Source organism: Podarcis liolepis (genome assembly GCF_965112155.1).
Source record: "Podarcis liolepis genome assembly, chromosome: 13".
Lineage (NCBI taxonomy): Eukaryota > Metazoa > Chordata > Lepidosauria > Squamata > Lacertidae > Podarcis > Podarcis liolepis.
This window is the reverse complement of record NC_139573.1, coordinates 35,611,634-35,633,605: the sequence shown is the minus strand read 5'-3', so window position 1 is coordinate 35,633,605 and position 21,972 is coordinate 35,611,634. Positions and strand designations below refer to the sequence as shown.

Sequence of the window (21,972 nt, the reverse complement as noted above, 5' to 3'; positions counted from 1 at the left end):
GATGAAGTGTTGGAGCTTCATCCAGCTCTGTAAAAAGAATAAGGAATCTACAGATGGGTGGCATGTTCTTGGGTTGGTATTTGCTTGTTAACCCATCAGTTGAACCTATTAACTAATCTTTAGTGAAAGCGTTTGGCTTAAACTGGGAATAATATACTTTAGGAGGCTGTGGATTTCAGTTAATACAGGCTTGTAAGTATACATCTCCTTTCCTGATGATGTCAAGACCATCCTAATGAGCTCAGAGACTGGTAGCAATGCCATGTTAAAACTTAGAGGAGCAGAAGAGCCAAAACATTTTTTCAGGAGGCTGTGGACTTTGGCTGATGGGAGGTTTGTGACTGCCACATCATTCTTCCCATGTCATGTCAAGGCCATCCTAATGAGTTCAGAGACGAGTAACAGTAGTAGATGGCAACAATGGCTGCATAGCATGCTGAACTTGGAGAAACAGAGGAGGTGAGACATTTGGGAGCCAGGTAACATCTATAAAGACCAGGTGTTCAACTGAGACAGCATATAAGCTTCAAAGGGAGTCACCATGACTACTGAAGTTTTTGTTTGGCTTTTTTAATGATCAAGGGGCATATCAGTTTTCTTAATTAAGCAAAACAGGCCACTCTGGGTTGTAAAAGGCAGGATTTAATTAGGGCAACCTTCCCTAAAAGGGATTTAATTTGCTAGGTTTCTTGAGCCATTAAAATCAGACGCAGAGGTTAGGAAGGCGCATGTCAGCTCCCAGCTCAACCAAAAGGCCACGAGGACGGGGGTAATTTTAGGTAAAGATGAAGGCTAGCAAGTAAGAAAAAGCAGCTTGTGTGTCTTTTGTGCATTAAATTGAAGGCACGTCCATACCAGAGGGGACTGGAAGTGGCATCCCGCCAGGACTCTGCACTTGGTACCTGTGCAGGCGCTGCTTCGTTTATTCCTCCTTAATTATAATTACTTTGGGGGGGTGGAGAAGGAAGGCGGTAAATAAGCGCAGTAAGTAATTTACTGCAGCAGCAAACGCGTGTCCTTTAGGACGCCCTGACACGTGTATCCCAAATCCTCACGTTACCGTGCCGCCTAGCCTAACCCCCGCGGCTCCGCCTCTCCCGGAACCAGCAATAAGGCTCCGACACGAGGCAAAAGCCCTTCCTCGCGGGTCCCGCCTCCCGAACCATCGCGACGAGCCACATTTGCCGACGTCTAAACCTTTCGCCCGCTTCCTTCTAGGCCCCTCCGAGGTGCTGCCATCCGCGGCGCCTGAAGAGGCGCGTAACAAGCGCGAACGAAACAACGCGGGCGCTCCGGAGCAGCGGGAGAGAAGACCCCCCCCCAAGCGAACCCCCGCGCGGCTCGGCCGACCCCCGTCCAAACGGCGGCGTCCTCCTCCTCGTCAGGCGCCGCGGCGGGCAGCCCCCGGCCGGGAGTCGGAGGGGGTCCTTCCGGGCCGCCGTCGCAGCCGCCTCTATGAGGCCCTCTTTCCCCCCGCCGGCGGCACCGCTGAGGGATGTTTGCGTGGAGCTGCCGGCGCTGAGGCTGCCGGCGCCGGGAACGGTTCCAGGGCCTGTCATGGGGGTGAGCGGAGGCGGCGGCGGCGGCGGCGCCCTGTTCCCTGAGCGGTTTCGTCTGCCGCTCTGCTGCCTGGGCGTCTTCGTCTGCTACTTCTGGTACGGCGTCCTGCAGGAGACAATGTAAGTTGCCCCGAAGCCGCGCACGACATGCGCCTCTGGCTTTGAGGGGTTGCTTGGTGGCGACCTCAAAGCCGCCTCCGCTTCTCTTCTTCCTACCTTCGCAACGTAGTCCCCAGACTCTCTCCACTGACTTGGGGGGCGGGGAGCAGTGCCGGATTTACGTATAAGCTAAACAAGCTATAGCTTAGGGCCCCACTCTTGGGGGGCCCCCCAAAAAAAATAAAGGGGAAAAAACTCTGGGTGTACATTTCCAAAATATAACATAAAAAACAAATCAAATCCTACATACAGCAACAGTGTTTTCTGTTGTGTAGGCTCCTGTGATGTAAGTCATGGGCCCTGCCTGCTAGCCTGCTCCCTAAAGTATCACTGGTTTGCCCATTTCTGTGTATAGGGTGCCTATATTCTGCATGGACTGGTTGCATGGCAACACGTGCAAATAGCTTTAGGTACCTGTTAGGTCCATAAATCACCATATAGAATATATTCATAAAAAACAGTGACAATTAGTTGTTGACAAAGATCATGTGGTGTTCGCGTGGTGAGGTCTTTTTAGACTAAGTGAAAAGCTAAGGGAAAGCATCTGATGGAGCAATTTCCTGAGGCTTCACTTGTGGGGGCAAAGGGGCCCTCTGAAATTGAGGGCAACCTCTTTAAGTTCTCCCTGTTTTATACCACCATCTCTATAAGAAATGAAATTCGAATTTTGCAGCTGAAAATTTGAACTTGGGCTGACTAAATAAGTTCCAGGCCAGCTCTAGCTTCCTGCAAGGGGGTGAGGTGGGGGAGTTGCTAGTGGGTGGGAAAGGCGGTGAGCAAGAACATAAACTTAACATAAACTTAACGTTTGACATATAGACCTTACCAAAAAATCATACTACAGTGGTACCTTGAGTTTACATACGTTTCAGGTTACAGACTCCGCTAACCCAGAAATAGTACCTTGGATTAAGAACTTTGCTTCAGGATGAGAACAGAAATTGTGCTCCCACAGTGTGGCGGCAGCGGGAGGCCCCATTAGCTAAAATGGTGCTTCAGGTTAAGAACAGTTTCAGGTTAAGAACGGACCTCCGGAACGAATTAAGTACTTAACCCGAGGTATTTGCTCCATTGTAGGAACACGAGCGAGCTGCACTTGTATGTTATAATAAAGCACGTGAGTTTAAGGTGTTCTCTATAGCTCAATAGCAGAGCATCTGCTTTTCCCACAGAAGGCCCCAGATTTAATCCCTGGCATCTTCAGGTAGGGCTGGGAACATTCCCTGTCTGAAACCCTGGAGAGCCACTGCCACTCAGTATAGATAGTACTGAGCAAGATTAAGCCAGTGGTCTCACTCTGCATAAGGCAGCTTTCCCTTCTGTTTGGTGCATTTACTTCTTACGTCTTTTGCATTTCTTACCCTCGCTGTTTGAGGAGGAGGTTTTGCTTGAATTGGATTTTTATACAGGCACCTCCCCACTTGTGCACGATCAGCACATGAGTTCCTGCAGACACACGTGTCATTTTCAGCGCTGCAGGGGGGCAGAACGGGGGAATCCCCACTTAGAACAGAACCCCCCTGCATAAGCAGGGATTCTCCTGTACAGTCTATACCTCGGGTTACAGACGCTTCAGGTTACAGACTCTGCTAACCCAGAAATAGTACCTCAGGTTAAGAACTTTGCTTCAGGATGAGAACAGAAATCGTGCGACGGCGGCAGCAGTGGGAGGCCCCATTAGCTAAAGTGGTACCTCAGGTTAAGAACAGTTAATGGACCTCCAGAACAAATTACGTTCTTAACCCGAGGTACCACTGAATTTTACTTGTTATGAGCTGCTTGAGAGTATGTCTTTCCTCTCCCTATGCCTCCCTGCCTCATTATCTGGCTTTGATCTTGTTTCTTCCCTACCTCCTCCACAGTTAAAGCACTCTCAAGAGTTGGGCTGCCCTCCCTATTCCTTGTAGTCTGTTTCCAAAGCAGGAGTTTTCTCGTGGCCCTGCAAGAAACTACACAAATCTGAAAAGACCTACAGTTTGTGTGTTCTCCTGACGGGGACACAAGTGCAATCCTGCAATTGCATTCCTGTGCTTTGTTCCCCTCAGTTACCCATGACTGCACAGGGGGAAAGATCCTGATGCCGTTTGTCTCACTGAAAAGAAGTAAATGTACCTTGGCCTATCTCAGATGTTCAGTGCACCGTAAAACTAGCGCATGCCTACCCTTTGCTACTGACACGTGCAAAGAAGTTGAGTCATTTGATGTCTTTTCCTTTGCAACTGACTCTACCCTCCCAATTTGGTTTTCCTGCAGTACAAGAGGCAAATATGGGGAAGGAGCAAAGCAGGAAAAGTTCAGATATGCTCTGTCTTTGGTCTTCATCCAATGTGTGATCAATGCAATTTTCGCCAAACTGTGTAAGTATTTTTTTATTTATTACAACCTTTTTATTCCACCTTTCCTCCAAGGAGCTCAAGATTGTCTTTGTGGTTCTCCCTCTATCCATTTTATCTTCACAAGAACTCTGAGGTATGCTAGGTTCAAAGACTGTGACTGGCCTGATTTCTCCCATTGAGGTTCTATGACTGAGTGGGGATTTGAACCCTAGCTTCTTGGGTCCTAACCCAATATACTAACCACCACTGTATTAGAAATTAGTGATGTGGCTGCTCTGAGCCCTTTGCCTATCCCTTACTTGTGAAAGTTTTTTGTAAAACCCACCAGGGTTTGAAGCACACCCTTTGCAGGAATGAGTTGCTTTGGCTTGATTCTTATTAACACCTGCAGCCAGAGATTTGGTTGGCTGTTTTAAATCCAGATAGGAAATTCAGTTCCCTTTTGATACCTCTGCATCACCCTCATCAGCTTTCTCTGAGGAAGGGAGGAGCGGGTGAATGAGAATTCCTGTTGCTTGTGTGCTTTCCTTTCTCTCCCGCCACATGCCTTTTGGTTTTGAAAACTCAAAATAGGGTAGGGGCAAAAAGTCATGCAGAAGACATCTCTGTTCCTTTTTTCCCATTCAAAAATGGCTTCAGAAAGGTAGCAGAAGGTTGTACACTCTTTCAAGTGCATCCATTTCCTCAGCACCACTACCATTGCAGGTGGAAGGGAGAGTTAGTCTTACCATCAAGCAACTTAACTTAGCCCCCTTTATCTTCCTCCCTCCCCTCCTTTAAAAATATTGGCCTGCTGGATACTCCACAGAGATTTCCTGGATGGGGAAAAACAGCTTAGGGGAGGGTGATTTGATCAGGAAAAAAATGGCTGAGGGGGAAAGGATTATGTGCCCTCTGTTGCCTACCATCCCAGCTGCTGGTGCCATCAGTTTTACAGGGTTCTGATGCTGATCTCTCTTTATTGAGAGTGTTGTGAGAAAATTGCATGTGTAATGTCTTGTTTGGCTGTAAGAAACAATACAAAAGACTATTAGGGTTCTGGTTCCCTCCCCCCTTGAAACAAGTGTTAGAATGCTGCTGCCTTGCACCAAAGTATGCCTGTGTGGTCCTCCCAGACATGGCTTTGCCTCTATTCCATGTTCAGGTTTTAGAGTTAGGAGGCCTGAGCACCTTACCCATTTCGCCTTCTGCATATGAAAGCCATGCAGTTCTGCCATTGGTTGGCCTGCTCTTGCTCTGTTGCCAACATGCCTGTTTCTTTCACCTTTTTCTCCCCCAATCAGTGATCCAGTTTTTTGACAGCGTCAAGGTAGACCGGACACAGAACTGGCTATACGCAGCTTGCTCTCTCTCCTACCTGGGTGCCATGGTCTCCAGCAACTCTGCCCTGCAATTTGTCAACTACCCAACTCAGGTGAAGAAGGGGAGGTTTCTAGTGGGGAGCAAGGGGGTTAGCAGGAGATGAAGAGGGTCTGGGAAATGGGGTGTCTCCTGCTTTCTGGTGCACAGTTTGGCAACTTTTTCACTGCAGCCTGTGCGATACCTTAAGCCCAGGGAACAACAAAGAGAATATATTGAAAGCAGGATACCAGCTGCATAAATGTGGCAGACGTGATGTTCGTCCATGATGGTTCTGAAATAATGGTGCTTAAATGAGACGGAAGTAATAAGAGCCTCTCAACAGTGTGTGACCCTCCAAGGGGAGATATCAACAGTAGAGCAAACCATTTTGCCTGCCTTTTTGGTAACTACCTTAGAAGAGTTTGGTGCTTAGAATCTGCCAAACAAGGCTTGCTCCAGGATTTGGGGACACCCATATTAAAAGGAAAGCAGCCAGACCAGCATACAGTGGTACCTCGGGTTACATACACTTCAGGTTACAGACGCTTCAGGTTACAGACTCCACTAACCCAGAAATAGTACCCCAGGTTAAGAACTTTGCTTCAGGATTAGAACAGAAATCGCGCAGCGGCACCAGGAGGCCCCATTAGCTAAAGTGGTGCTTCAGACCTCCAGAACGAATTAAGTACTTAACCCGAGGTACCACAGTACACCCCACTTCAACATCCACCCAGATCCTCCTCGTCTCTCTGCTACATACACAGCCCCCGCGCGCTTTTCCTTGCAGAGGTTTATGGGGACTTTCATTGTCTGCTTTTCTTCCAGTAAAGTTGGAAGTAGCATAAGCTGCTTATGCTGCTTAAAGCTTTTCTGCAACCCAGAGCAAAGTGACAGTATCCTCTGTTCCCTGAGTCTCCTGCAGTGTGCTGACAGAGACAGAAGACTGTGAGAGAGGTGCCTGGACACATGGCACAAAGGCGAGAGTGTTGGCCCAGTTGTTTCAGCAAGCCCTCCCTGGGCTTGCAAATCTAGGCATTTTGCTTAACCCAGACAGCCTTTTGCACCGGCCATGGTTCCAAAGCAGGGGTCATGGCCTTTCTGGGATTGCTGAAAGGGATGAGCAAGATTGGAGATGTGTGCAGGAGACTAAACACTGCAGGTGGGGGAGGAGCTGGGATTCCGAGAAAGCCGTGGCTTCAGGAATGTAGAAGCCAAGCAGGAATGGCCAGTAACACCACCAGGAAGATGTAAAAAAGGGAGGGGTGTGATTTTGTAATAGTGGAGAGGGAAGAATGAGTTAGCAAAGAAGGAAAGGAGGGAGAGAGTATAGAGTAGAGATAGAGCACAGAATGTGAGAGCTTTTAAAATTAAGGAATAGAAGCTTAAAGAGGGTGCCGGATGTGATGAGTTTGCGAAAGGAAAGAACAGAGATTCTTCGTGTCTGTTCAATGAATATCTTCTGCACCACAAGCATCAGTTTTTCTCCGGGGCGGAGTTGACTCAGGCACTGACTGATGCTGCTAAAGGTGAGGCTATGGAACGTTAGGTCTAAATAAATCTCTCCCTTTTCTCCCATGTAGGTGCTGGGGAAGTCCTGTAAACCTATTCCAGGTAAGTAGCCCCTGTGCCGGTAACTCAGAACCAAGTTTTGTGCTTTGCAGAGCAACTATGCAGATGAGTTGAGCATATCGACAAAATCTGCATGCCTGCTGCTTGGTTTTGCTACGTTTGCTTCCCAGATTCAGACTTCACCCCAAAAGTCAGAGTTAAGGACTGGAATGGCAAGGAGGGGAGGGAAGGCTCTTGAGAGTTTGCTGCCTGCCGTCTCTTTAATGAGCCTAGAATGGCATGTTTATCCTCAGACAGTCCTGAGGTGGGCAGAGAGGTAATAGCTTGCCCAAGCACAACCTAGATTTCTCCCATGTCGAAAGCAACCCCTCCAATGCTTCACTTTCAGGTATTGATGCATTCTGTCCCATCCATCAGAAGGATTGGGTAGGTAACAACACTTTTCAAACGATGCAGCTGAATGAAAACGGAAAGTGTGCTAAATATTAAATAACTACAAGTTCTATGTTATGAATCAGGCACCGCTAGGAGTTCCTTTTTGTTTTCCAGTGTATATCTTACCAAAAATAGCTTGGTGTGGCGTGAGCAAAATTTGTTCTGGAAGTGTGGCCGGGGGGGGGGGAGTTTGAGAACCATTGTGCTAACAGGGTTGGAGAATTCATTGTGGGTCCTCCCCACGGATTGATTCCTGGGAGGGAAGGGAGCCTGTAAAAGCCAAGCTGGGCAATGCCAACCCACATTTTGTAGCCCCGTGGGATCCCTCCAGATGCAGATCTGCAAGCATCTTTTGTTCATTTGACCGGGGCCGTTTCCAAAGCTATATTCTCGCAGGACCAGGCAGAGACTCAGGAGGTTTGGAGCGTCACTTGGACTCAGTGTGACAGTTCCTGTTCTTGAGACTGGCCTGTGTCCTGCTCTTTGGGAAGCAATATTGCCGCAGCACAGAAGCTGATGTCGCAGAGTCTGCAAAGGTCAACAGTTGGTTATATTTCCTAACAGAGCCACCCTGGGAGTCAGTAATAATAATAATAATAATAATAATAATAATTTATTTATTTATTTATACCCCGCCCATCTGGCTGGGCTTCCCCAGCCACTCTGGGTGGCTTCCCAAAAAATATTAAAATACTGTAATACATCAAACATTAAAAGCTTCCCTAAACAGGGTTGCCTTCAGATGTCTTCTAAAAGTCTGGTAGTTCTTGTTCTCTTTGACATCTTGCCCACGGTTCCTTCCTTTCTCTCTTTCTAGTCATGCTCCTGGGGGTGACGGTGCTAAGGAAGAAGTACCCCTTGTCCAAATACCTGTGTGTCTTGCTGATCGTCACAGGCGTGGCCCTGTTCATGTACAAACCAAAAAAGGGAGGAGACGTCGGGGACGACCACCTCTTTGGGTATGGAGAACTCCTGCTGGTAAGCCCCGGAGCATTAATAAGTCTGTGGCAGCAGTGGCAGGGTGCTCAATTGGTGCTGGACGCAGCAGGAGGGGCACCCATGCCTGGGAGCATTAATCCACCCTTGTAGAATAAGTCCACACAAGTTACTAGCCTGCCACTTCCTTTATTAGTCTGTTGGGGGCTAGCAAAGGAGAGATGGTGAACTTCATACATTTTGCAGCAGCCTGCTTCATTTCTGTGCTGGATGCCCAAGAAGGGGGGCTTCTGTCCTCTGTCAACCCACTCTGTATCTCTGCTGCGCATAGAGGAAGTAATGAGTTCTCAGTCCCTCTGTGGCCAGTCCACTCACGCACTTGCATGCAGAGCCTTGCTCCCTGGAGCTCCCAGCACATAAGCGGCACACAAAACACTAAAAAACCATTAAACGTTCTAAATCTTATATTAATAATCCAAAGATTGAGAGGGCTATGTACAAGTTCTACTACAGAAGCCAGAAAACTCATTCAAATTGAGTCCAAAAGGAAGATTCAGTCTTTAAAGGTTCCTTTAGCCAGGCTCCTGTAGATATCAACAAAGGTAAGTTGGATCAAACAAGAGTTTTGGCTTAGTAAATGAATAAATGCTTAAGTCAAGAAAGAACTTAGCATATGAAGTTGAATGTATGTAAATACACCAAAATCTTAAGGGAGAATTTCCTGAAGAAAGAAATTAAATATTATAGCTTAATCTAAGAAGAAATGTAACATATGGACTTGAATGTTTATAAATATATCAAAACCGTGAGAGAGAATTTACTGAAGAAGCCGAGGACTCTTCATGGGCGAAACAGGTGACAAACGCCGGCACCCTGTCTAACTCTTGTGCGTAACATCACCGACACTTCGTTTGATCAAACTTTTCCTCGTTGATATCTAACCCTTGAGCGTAACATCACCGACACTCTGATCCAACTTACCTTTGTTGATATCTACAGGAGCTGGTCTTCTACGAGAATTGGCAGCATAGGTTCATTTTTTCAGCCCTCGAGCTCCCAGGCACGTGCTTAGATACAAGCCATGCTGAACTGGGTGATGGTTACCGTATTTTTCATCCTATAGGGCGCACCGGCCCATTAGGACGCACCTCGTTTTTTGGGGGGGAAATGAATAAAAAAAATTTATTCCCCCCACCCGCCGCGGCTGCTGCCCCAAGCCTTGCGCACACCTGCCCGAAGCACGGGGCACCCTCCGGAGGGCTCCCCGTGCTTCGGACGACAGGCTGCTGCCCCAAGTCTCGCGCGCTAGGCAGGACCTCCTGCCGGGCATGCAAGGCTTGAGGACATTCGCCGGGGCTGCAGGCTGCTGCCTGCAAGCCTTGTGAGCCCGTGGGAACTCCCGCCGGGCTTGCAATGCTTGCGGATAGCTTCCTGAAGCCTGGAGAACGAGAGGGGTCGGTGCCTCTCGCTCTCCAGGCTTCAGCGAAAGCCTGCATTCGCCCCATAGGACGCACACACATTTCCCCTTCATTTTTGGAGGGGGGAAAGTGCGTCCTATGGGGCGAAAAATATGGTAATTTGTTAGCACACTTGGAGGACTGACTGCAACAGGGAGTTTTCTCTGCCACGGGGCAGGGAACCTGTGGCCCTCCAGATGTTGGACTGAAGCTTTTGGTTCAGCTCCACCTCGCTGCCCAGGAGCCTGGATAGCTCCATTGGTTAGTGTGTGGTGCTGATAATGCCAAGGTTGCATGGGACAGTTGCATAGCCCTGCATTGCAGGGGCTTGGACTAGACGATCCTTAGGGTCCCTTCCAATTCTATCATTCTATGACTCTTGAGAGGCTTCTGCGTGTTAGGGCCTTCGATACCTCAACGCTGAATGGGACGTTCTAGTTGATCACTTCTTGTGTGAGTCATTTTCTATGGGTTCTGATCGTGCTCACATTTCACCTATAAAACAGCTCTTTCTCCTCGATTGGAGGAAGGGGGAATCCTGTTTGGATTGGCTCCGCCTACCTCTCCACTGGCACGAAGTAAAAAACTTATGAGAGGCTACAACTGGGGCTGGGACAACCCCTCTCTCCGGTTCAGCTTCCTGCCAGCTCCACTGCAGGTTGTTCTAGCCAGCTGCTCTAGGCACGGCAAAATAGAAAAGGTGGGAACGCCATCTTGGAAGGGATTTTTCCTTTGTTCTTCGTCTGTTCTTGCTTCCTTTTTCTGCTCCCTTCCGCTGCTACTCCTGGATGGAGTGGCCAGTGCTCTTTGGGGCCTCCTCTTCTGTCACAGCCTTTCCAGTCTGTGCCTATCGCTGTCTACAGTCAATGGGAAATCTCATGGGGAGCATGCATGGGCAGTGCAGAAGAGACCCCCCTTTGGGCCTACAGCAACATGTGGGTGGTGGCAGGGGCTGGGGTTGGCAGGGGCTAGGCAAACAAGGCACATTCCCACTATCCCAGTGCATAGCATTGTGATGAAGCTGCAACAACCAAAGGAAGCTGCTGTGATGCAAGGGAGAACCTTGGAGAAGGGGCGCATTCTTAAAGTGCGTTCAGATTTTAAAGCAGGGTGGCTAACTTTTCTCTTTTTAAAAAAGTTTTTTTATTCAAAATTAAAACAAAACATATTATCCAAAAACATATCGTCCTTGTTTTGCCCCCATTTTCCCCCCTCCCCCCACCCTCCCCCACAAAACCCCCCCGCCCCCCCCCCGACTTCCCTCAGTTCCAGTCTTTGGTTTCTCTGAGACTGCTGTTTTCTGCATGTTACAAAGTTGTATAGATCCTCAAACTATTTAGCTGATTATTATCAATAAAAAGTTTGTGAATGTTTATTCAAAACCTGCCAAGGAGTCCAGTTCACTTTGTTGCGTCTTCAGATATTTTGTAAAGGGTTCTCATTCGTTCTTAAAGTCACAGTTATCCTTGTCCCGTAGCTTATATGTCAGTTTTGCCAGTTCTGCATAGTCCGTCAATTTTTCTTGCCATGATTTTTTAGTTGGGGTTTCTTCAGTCTTCCATCCTTGTGCTACCAGATCTCTCACAGCCGTTGTCGCATACATGAAGATGTTTTCCAGCTTTTTTGGCAGGTCTTTCCCTACAATCCCCAACAAAAATGCCTCGGGTTTTTAAACAAATGTTAAATGGAACATTTTCTTCAATTCATTGTATATCATTTCCCAAATTTTTTTAATTACATTACAATCACACCACATATGATAAAATGTCCCTTCCTTTTCCTTACACTTCCAACATATATTTGAACTAGATTTGTACATGTTCCCTAACTTCACTGGTGTTGTGTACCATCTATTCATCATCTTCATGTAATTCTCCTTCAATAGGGAACAATCTGTAAATTTTAAATCAGTTTTCCATAATTTTTCCCATTCTTCCATCATAATGTTGTGACCTACATCTTGTGCCCATTTAATCATAACTGATTTTACCTCTTCATCTTTCGTCTCCCATTCTGATAATATGCTGTATGCGGCCTTCAGTAATTTCACTTTCCCTTCAATAACTTCCGTTTGAAACCTAGCAGGGTGGCTAACTTTTCTCAGCTGGGGGACCAGACTGCTCCTTGCCACCCCTCCAGGAGCTGCATGGCACAGGGCGGGTGTGGCCAACCATATAGGCCACACTCATACTCACGTGTATACCCAATAAATAATGGGTACAAAAAGATGGCTCCTCCATCCTTTGTTCATTGACTTTGTTTGGCAGTTGGGTAGCCCCATTGAGTGAAAATTGGGACGGGGAGATATAAATTCACAACCTGACTTGGTGGTGGGCTTCCCTCCCTGAGCCTTAATCCATACACTTATGTGGAAATGGAGACCACCTTACCACTTTGTAGAGTAGCTGTTGTCATCAGTGAACACAAATCTACTTTTTGTTTGAGGCTTTTAGGGAGGTCAGAGGGAGATGCAGATAAGGCAGGTATGGAAGGCAAGGAGGCAGGAATAAGTGTCTGGGAAGCTGTGTGTGTGACTTGGAGATTCTTAAATCTTCATTAGTAACTGCCTAGATGTGTTAGCTTTCCCACTCTGAAGGCTGGATATTGGCCTCTCCTTAAAGCTGCAGTTCACTGTTCTTGGAAAACACCACCCATTTCTGCGCTGCAGAACCAGATATGGCACATCCGTGTTTGAGTGTTGTGTTTGTGGGGGAATGTGTGTGTTGCTAATCCCCTTGCTAAGCAGGTTTTGTTGAACCCAGCGTGCCGTACTCAGCAGGTGTGCATGCGTGTCTGATTTCTCCCTCTCTCACCCACCCTAGTTGCTATCCTTGACCTTGGATGGACTGACCGGAGTGTCTCAGGACCACATGAGAGCTCATTACCAGACTGGTTCCAATCACATGATGCTGAACGTCAATCTGTGGTCTACTTTGTTCCTCGGAGCCGGTAAGCACTTTCTTGTGGCACAGGGAGCGGGGGAAGAAGCAGGACGGCCTGGCTTGACCCTGGTAGCCCTGATCTGCACTGTCATGGAAGCAACCAAAGGCTAAGTGCTTGTGGCTGTGCATGTGGCTGCACCTGCAAAAGGGGGTGAAGGTCTAAGCCTGGTTAGTACACGAGCCTTGGATACGTCAGAATCCTTGTGGCATGTAAGGCATTGGGGGGGTGCATTTTCTTAACCCATTGATGGATATGGTCTGTCCCGCTTCCTGCTCATACACAGTATGCCTGGGTCCAGTAAATTCACCTGCAGGAACCTGTTTCCACGCCTAAATTGCTATTTGTTGAATTAGGGCGAACCTTTCCTTGGGTGGCAGCTAGACTGCCCAGCAAGCCAGTTTAAGTAAACTGGATAGCTCAGTCGATAGAGCATGAGACTGTTAATCTCAGGGTTGTGGGTTCGAGCCCTGCGTTGAGCGAAAGATTCCTGCATTGCAGGGCGTTGGACAGTATGACCCTCGTGGTCCTTTCCAATTCTGAATATGTTGACGGCTGCCTCCCATGGGTTGCGACTGCACTGCAGTTCTCTACATGGCCATGGAGTGGTGCTGATGTCACCTGTAGGACTCCCCTTCCCAAAAGACCATTCCTGTGCGCAACTCACTTTTGCCTGGGGTCCCACTGCAGCTTGGCAGCAACAACCTGTTTCCGCCGTTTGGCGTCTCCCTCGTTCCAGCAACCTGGGTGGTTTCCACATTCTGCTAGGCTTCCAAGAGTTAAACCTTTGCAGTTTGCCTCCCCCCCCCCTGCAATTGTTAGACCTCTCCACTGAGGCTGCCTTAGGAGAAACAGCTGATAATTAATGAAAAGGAGCAGTCCCTTGCAGCCAAAGTAATTTGGAGAATGATTGTTCCCCTGTATATTATTTTAAAACAAGGCAGTGTGTTAAAATGAATTCCGTAGAAGCTGCAAAGGAAGCCGGTTGGCCTGTCGTCTTCAAACGAATTATTAAGTATTAAACTGCGCAGTTTCCTTCTCCAGGTGAGTCAAGCCATGGTCCACAGTGACAGGCAAAAAAAGCCCAAAATACAGAAAACACCGGCCTTGCAGGGTTTGTTAGCCAGTCCAACCTGTGAGGAAGGGTCTTCCTGACTGGAAGAGGAAGGGTGATCAGCCTGAATGTGAGGTTCAGCCAGCAATTTATTTTAGCTTTATTTCTTTTTTCTCAAATGCCAATCTTTGACAGTACACCAGACAATCCCTTCCAGCCGCACATCCTTAACTGCATCATCTCTTGGTGGCCGAGAGCAGAAGTGGGGAAGCAGTCACCCTCCTGGTGCTCCTGGACTACAGCCCTCATCATCCCTGACCATTGGCCATGCTGGCTGAGGCTGATGGGAGTTGTAGTCCAGTATAATAGGGAGGGCCCAAAGTTTCCCACACCTGGCCTAGAAGCTGGTCCCGGGAGGATGGTGACGCTACCTTCGATTGGGACCTTTCCTGTCCCTTGACTCTGAGATTTTAGGAGGGGGAGTCTCCAGCTGATGGGCAGTGTTTGCAAAAACTGCCTTTTGACTCTGCTACACCTTTACCTGCCCCACGCTTCATGTGACGCATATGACTACCGGTGCAGGTGTGCTTGGCTGTCAGGGACTGGCAGGTTCTGGTGAGTGTGCCACGGGGGAAGCGGGGCCGGAGTCTGACTTGGGAGAGGGGGCAGTGGCTTATAGGAATCTGTACCAGCCAGGAGGCAAGAGGCAGGGAAAGCTTCAGAGCTGGAGGGTGGAGCCACAGGATGAGTCAGAAGAGGAGGCAGGTTGGGAAAGTGAAGGGGCAAGGGCTTCCTTACCCTCTTCTGCAACACTCTCCCAGAACCAAGAGGGGGTTGAAATGGGAGGAGCAGAGGAAGTTTCCACACAGGCATGGTCTCTGGCTGTGTGCATGCAGTCCATTGGGAGAAAGTACATAAACCGGCGGAGGGGAATTGGTCCCGTGTTGCTGCAACTGCTCCATAGAGCGTGGACCTGGGAATAGCTGCCTTGACGCTAGATTGGTGTGCGTAGGTATCCAGAGTGGCGGTGTTATCTTTGACAATAAAGACTTAACTATCTGCTATGTAGAACCATTGAATTGTAGAGTTGGAAGGGACCCCGCACATCATCTAGTCCAACCCCCTTATGTCCCTTATGAGGATTGAACCAGCAACCTTGGCATTATTGGCACCATGCTCTAACTAACTGTGCTGTCCAGCTTTCCTTTGGCTGGGAAGCACCTGTGACATTGGCCAAAACGGCCTTGCGAACCAAGTGGGGAGGCCCGGTGGGCCTAATTTGAATGCTTTACATGCTGCCTTTGGCCTCCCTGGAAAAATGGAGGTTTCTGCTCCATTCATTTTCTCTCTGCTTAAGGTGGCTGGAGGCTTTTGCATGTGATGGCAGATGAGAAAACGTGAAGCAGCTAGGCAGGCACGTCGAATTCAAAAATAGCTCATTGAGCAAGGAGCAGGAGGGACTGGTTTTCTCCTTTTCCAGACGCAGCTTGCTGTGTTGCAGACTTACCTGTGAGCCAGGCAGGACCCTTTTCCTTGTGGAACAGGAGATGGTCAAGGATGCAGAATGCTGGTCGAAAGTGGGTGGAAATACTTGGAGCCTGAATTGCCTGCAGACAAGGCTGCCATAGTTAAAAGTAGTTGTGAGGGAGTCTCCAGCCATTTGGGCACAGGAAGAAGGACCGGGTGGGACTGAAGTGGAAAGGAATCACTTTGCAGTGTGTCTTTCAGGGGATGGGAGAGGATTCAGTGCTTTGGTTTCATCCCAATCCTTGCAGCTTATTTATATATTTTACATAATTTACATGCTGTTTATCTGTATGCGTAACCTCTTAAGCAGTGCGCGCGCGCACACACACACACACACACCCTGTGTATTTTGGCAGGTGTTCCTTTTGGAAGACGTGACAGCAGCCACTGAGGGAAAAATCAGGGCTCCAGTTTCCGTGTTTTCAAGGAAGCCAGCATGCTCCCTTCCTAAATGACAAAAAGTTCCTTTATTTTGTAGTCTGGTCACCATACCAAATAAAAAAGAGGACAGAGGAGAACACATTCTATTTTTCTAAACACGCCCCCTCCCTTTGCAGGTATCTTGTTTACAGGAGAGCTCTGGGAATTCTTGAGTTTCACCGAGCGTTACCCCAGCATCATCTACAATATCCTCCTCTTTGGCCTGACAAGCGCCCTGGGCCAGGTGAGTGGCGTGTGTTTGCTATTCTGTGCATTTCTTCATTTTAACCAGCCCAGGATTTGTGCATTAACCCTTGCTCTGTTCTCAAGGCATTTGACGAAAGGTAGAATAAAGTCTGCTGCTTGAAGTACATGAATTTCTGGATAGGGTGTTCGTGAGACTATTTCCAGAGTGAGAGGCCCTTCCCAAGATGCGCTTCACCACCAGAGAGCAAACTCTAGGTTATGCTGATAGGATTTCCCACTGCTCATGGAAAAGGTCTTCCTGTCCATCATGGGTAGGCAACCTAAGGCCCGGGGGCCAGATCTGGCCCAATCGCCTTCTAAATCCAGCCCGCGGACGGTCCAAGAATCAGCGTGTTTTTACATGAGTAGAATGTGTCTTTTTATTTAAAATGCATCTCTGGGTTATTTGTGGGACGTAGGAATTAATTCGTCGTCGTCCCCAAATATAGTCTGGCCCCCCACAAGGTCTGAGGGACAGTCGACCGGCCCCCTGCTGAAAAAATTTGCTGACCTCTGCTGTACATCATTTAGTTCTCTTAATTTGGGCCTGTTTGGAAGCAATGGTTTCTTTCTCACTACGGATGTTAAGGTGCTATTGTATATCGCTGCTTTTAGTAAAGGGTCACCGCTCATTTTGCATGCTAATGAACCTGTCCTCCTTGCATTCCATGGCCATTTAATGCCAGCTCCTAAGTACACCCATGTCTACCTGCCAGCTGAAGAATACATATCCTGCATTTGTCTATTTATTTATTTTTATTTGCATTTTGAATAGAGACAAAAGGAAAGAAAAACATCCCACATCCCCTTCCCTCCACTTTCATGTCAGTCTTGACATACAACTAAATACCTGGTGACTTCCCTTCCACCCTTTTCCTGGTTTCATTATTCTTCCTATTAAATTGCATATTCCAAATTTTTAATCTTCAAATTTCTTCTTCCCTCTGTTAAATTCTATTAACTTCTATTCTACTGGATTTACTCAGGACCTGCTAGGTTATTTACTTGTTTATACCGGTTCTTAAAATATTCAATAAACGTTTTTCAATCCTCGTTATATTCTTTATCATTCTTTTCTCTTACCCTATTCGTTACTCCTGCCAATTCATCATATTCAAGCATTTTAATCTGCCACTCTTCCTGCTCTCCACCTTTGTGTCAGTAAGATTCTAGCCGCAGTGGTGGTATTATAATAATAAATTCTTTCGTTTTTAGGGACACCAATTGTTACCATTTGCCAGGGTGGTCTCTAGTCCGTGGAAGCCATACCATAATAAATTTGTTGGTCTTTAAGGTGCCCCGAGCGCCAAGACAAGCCCTGCAGGAATACACAAGGGTCTTTGCCTTCATCATGTGAATCAGGAGGGGACAATCTGTGTATCTTCTCCCATTGGTCCTGTGCACTACAGGTGCCTTTTAACTCCTGCAGATGATTCCCAGAGACTGCAGCTCAGGCCATTTTGTGGGGTGTTCTTAAGGCTCTGCCTCTTCTTCCTGTCCCTGCAGTCTGGCTTTGACACTTTGCTGGCAAGGAAAAGACATTCCGCATGTGCTCGGAGGGTCCATTCCCTTGCATGTTCTGCGGCTGGGCTTTCTGTCACCTTTGCACCTTTCACCTAGATCCCTTTTGCTCTGACGTGCAAATCAACAAGAGAATGCCTTTTGCCTTTCTGCTCCCATGCCGGGTTCAGAAGCCACCCATCTGGCTCCTTGCAACGTGTGGGAATCGAGTCCCTGCTTTTCCTCTTTGCTTGGACCTCTGTGCTTCAGCAGCAAGGCTGCTGCCAAGTTCCCTAAGAGAGAGCGGAGGACACAGCCTCTGAAAAAGGAAACTGCCCAAAACCTTTTTGGCCTAAGTGGGTGAAAAGCAGCACTACCTCTTCCCAGTACTCCAAGGGGGAAAGGGCCACGTAACCCTCTGTTGCGTCTGGTTACGTGCAAACTCGACAACGCAGGGGTACGTCCCGCAGCAAAACCACCTGGGAAGATACAAAATCTGTGTTGCTGTTGTTTGTTCCCATGTTGATGGCATTTTACCATTGTGCTGTGGAGAGTGTATTAACTTATAGTCTGTGTGTGTGGTTTGGGAGCTGCACGGCCAGGGAAAAAACAATTCTGTCCAGGGTTGTAAAGACTGCAGAGAGAATAATTGGGTGCACTCTTCCCACCTTAGATCAAATCTATGCTGCCAGGTGCCATAAGAAAGCTGCAGAGATAGTGCAGGATAGTACACACCCTGGAAATGATCTCTTTCAGCTTCTGCCTTCTGGAAGAAGGTATAGGGTTATAAAGACCAGGACTAGCCGCCTGAGAAACAGTTTCTACGCAAATGCAATTCTGTTTCTAAACGCAGCATAAGGAGTCTCTATAGTATATTGTATTTTAAAATGGGGTTTCAGAGTTTTTAGGGGTTTTTTTGAATGTCTTATGTGGATTTTTCAATTTCATTGTTCTGTATGGGACAATGACAATGAAAGATATCGTATCGTATCCAGCCTGACTGCGCATCTGCCCCTGTCTCGTTGCAGAGTTTCATCTTCATGACTGTGGTATACTTTGGGCCCCTGACCTGCTCCATCGTCACCACCACCCGCAAATTCTTCACCATCTTGGCTTCGGTTATTCTGTTTGCCAATCCGATCACCGGCCTGCAGTGGGTGGGCACCATCCTAGTATTCCTTGGTAAGTTTCAGCTCCGTTTGTTTCTGGGCGAGTTTTGACTCCGTTTCCAGCGGCTCAGTCGGTAGAGCATGGGACTCTTAATCTCAAGGTTGTGGGTTCGAGTCCCACCTTGGAGAAGCGATTCCTGTATTGCAGTGGGTTGGAACAGATGACTCTTGCGGTCCCTTCCAACTCTACAATTCCTAGCAAAACTGCCAAAGCGGTCCTGCAAAGTCTGGTGCTTCAAGTGGCATTTCCTGTTGGGAGGGGCAGCCTGGCAAGTCCCTCCCCGTGAGGGTCTGTAGGCAGGACGGTGCTATCCTTCTCTCCTGCCCATCCATTGGGGAGGTGGGGGGGCAGGGAATGGTTTTATTATTAATTTTAAAAAAATCTATTTACAGATTCCCAGGGTGGCATCCAATTTAGAATAACAAAAGGCAATAAAGAATTTCCATATAAAGCATTAAATACACGGGAGCAGTAGCCATAAAATCAATAAAATCCATGCAGAGCTGTAAAGACAATAGTAAAACCCATTATAAAATGCGCTGGAAGGCCTGGGCAAATTAAGAGGCGGGTGGGAATATTTGCCTGGCGCTGTGTAATGTCAAGCTTCTCCAGGAACTGCATTCTTCTAAGTACAAAGCGCCACAACCAGCACCCAACCTGCACCTTCCATGGGCACCAGAGGTGGGGGGGGGCGTCTGATGAGCAAATGATCTGGGCCAATTCCCCAGGGGGAAAGGTTTTCGGGTTTTAGTTTTTGGTTATGTCGCATGGAAAGCAGAAAAGCTTTTAGGTGAGTTTTTCAGGGGGGAGAGGGGATTATTTATTTATTTATTTATTTACTTCGTTCAGAAAGCATTTTTAAGACAGGACCATCCAACTGGGTCTTGTCCGCAGCTGTTTTATTTAATTGCCACGATGCTCTGTAAAATCAAGGATTGCTGGGGAGAGTCTGCCGCCGGGCGGAGGAAACGCCACAATGTAAGCCCTGCTACACTCTCACCAGCTAGGGCAAAAAGTCAGGAGGGAGCAAGTTTGTGTATTCCCCACCTGCCTTCGCTTACCAGCAACAGGAGGGAAAGTAACCCCAGGTCCAGGGGACGTGGCCAGAGGGCGCTGGATCCAAACGCAACCATGATGCCCCCAGAGCACCCTGTTATCCTTTCTGCATAGAGGACAGGTCTGCAACAGCAACAGAGATGCTTTATAGCCCCTCTGCAGAGGCTGCTTTCCACACACGTCACCCTCCAACCACAGGGAATGAGGTTTGCAGCATCCTACAGGCCCTCGGCCACTCCCCAAGGGAGCACTAGATTGTTCCCTTTCCCAGATTTTGGTTCCTAATAACAAGCCACGTGAATACATATTGGTATAGAAAAGGAGGCTATCATAGAATGAATAATGAAAATACAGTGGTACCTCCGGTTAAGTACTTAATTTGTTCCGGAGGTCCGTTCTTAACCTGAAACTGTTCTTAACCTGAAGCACCACTTTAGCTAATGGGGCCTCCCGCTGCTGCCGCTGCGCCACCAGAGCACAATTTCTGTTCTCACCCTGAAGCAAAGTTCTTAACCTGAGGTGCTATTTCTGGGTTAGCGGAGTCTGTAACCTGAAGTGTCTGTAACCTGAAGCATATGTAAACCGAGTTACCACTGTAGGACCTTCTGTCCTATAGACTACAGTGGCCAGAGAGAAGGTCTCAGCTCCTGGTTGTGCTAGTCGTGTGAACCACGTGTGTATATATTCATAATGCATAAGCATAAATGTGCATTTTTGTGCGTGGAGAAAGAGAGAGTGTAATTCCATAAAATAGTTGGAGGCTGCATGCTATTTATTTATTTATTTGATTAATTGATTGCTATACCGCCCTTCATCATAAGATCTCAGAGCAGTTCACAGAATAAAATACAGCATAAAAGCACGAAAATGAATAAAACAAAACAGCAAAACATTACCCCCACCCCACCCCTTTGCGCAGACACATTCAAAAGACTGTAGAATACTAAGCAGCCAAAGGCCTGGCTGAAGAGGAGCATATAGAGGAGCATATTCTCTTGGTGCCTTATATATATATATATACACACACACACATATATATATATAATAATATAATATTTAAATTTATATTACGGATTGCAAATGACCCCAACCACAAAGAAGGGGAAGGTGTATGCATGCTTGGACAGGGGTGGGGACCCAGAGATATACGGACTTGCATTCAATTTCTTTAAAACTGCAGAGGAGACGACAAAAAAACCCAAATGGAAATGAAACGACTGTGCATGTGTGAACTTGTGCAGGGAAAAATGAGGAGGGAGGAGCTTATCGGTTACGGGGTCGGTCAGCTCCAGCAGCCTGCACACAACACGAGTCACGTTTTCACCATCCCTACAAAAGCAGGGAGCTTTCCTGTTTGAGGCAGCCTCCTAGCCTGAGAAGGGGAAGCGTCAAAGGTGCCAGTTTTGCCTTCTGAGAGCCAGCATGGCTCTTGGGGAGTAATTGGCCGGTGGGAGCGAAGGCAGAAGCACTTCTCTCTCCCATTCATTGTAAATAAAATCTCGCACACCCACAGGAACGACCTATCTGCTGTGAGAATAGCCTCTTAAAGCCGCGTTCCCCTCTTGTTTCTCTGCAGGACTTGGACTGGATGCCAGATACGGGAAAGCCTCCAAGAAAACCTCACATTAAGACAGCAGTGGGTCCTTCTCTTGGAAACCTCAACCTGAACAAACTGTTAACTTATTGTCTTACTCCCCGGCACCTATTATCAGATATGGACTTGTGCTTTGGGGGAGAGGGGGTTTTATTGGGAGTGTGGGCAGGGCATTGGTTTGGTGCGGCTCCAAGAAACTTGGAATATTTTTTTAAAAGAGAAATCAAAGGTTTTGTTTTAATTGAAATCAACAACGTGAAGGTTTCCACATGTACTGCCTCCTCCCCTCTGCGCCGGGAATCGAAGCTGGGGTTGGCAGGCGGCAAAAAAGAGAAGCAATTGACAAAAGGAGAGGAGCCCTTCATAATAAATAAAAGGAGGAGAGATTGAGAGAGATTTGTGTTCTTGCCTTTTTCGTCACCTTGTGGTCCTTCATTCTTGGAGGCTTTGGGCAGGAGTCATACGGACTTCCTCCAATTCATATGTGGGGGACCTTTGGCCCTCTAGATGTTGCTGATTGTCATGGGCTGGTTGGATGCAGAGGAATGGTGGGAGGAACTAGCTTGGGAAACCTCCAAGGGAAGAAGGCTCATAGCCTGGGGAGCGGTGGTGGGATGACCATGAGGAAGAAGACTGGAGCTGTCGGAAGCTTGAAGAGGTAACAGGGTTTGGT

The 21,972-nt window shown here is 47.7% G+C and overlaps 1 protein-coding gene across 2 annotated transcripts; it reads left to right on the top strand.

The window, feature by feature from the left end:
* Nucleotides 1-319: 319 nt before the first annotated feature.
* SLC35B1 (solute carrier family 35 member B1) lies at nucleotides 320-21,691 on the top strand. Of its 2 annotated transcripts, XM_083470164.1 has the most exons (10): nucleotides 320-479; nucleotides 1,402-1,679; nucleotides 3,972-4,075; nucleotides 5,338-5,468; nucleotides 6,976-7,006; nucleotides 8,217-8,377; nucleotides 12,615-12,741; nucleotides 15,871-15,977; nucleotides 18,508-18,661; nucleotides 21,282-21,691. In XM_083470164.1, the coding sequence occupies exons 2-10, from the start codon at nucleotides 1,456-1,458 to the stop codon at nucleotides 21,332-21,334; spliced, it is 1,092 nt and encodes a 363-aa protein (XP_083326290.1). In that variant the 5' UTR covers nucleotides 320-479; nucleotides 1,402-1,455; the 3' UTR covers nucleotides 21,335-21,691. The 2 variants fall into 2 exon arrangements, with proteins under 2 accessions (XP_083326290.1, XP_083326289.1); XM_083470163.1 differs by lacking the exon at nucleotides 320-479 and having other exon boundaries at nucleotides 1,224-1,679.
* The last annotated feature ends 281 nt before the right edge of the window (nucleotides 21,692-21,972 follow it).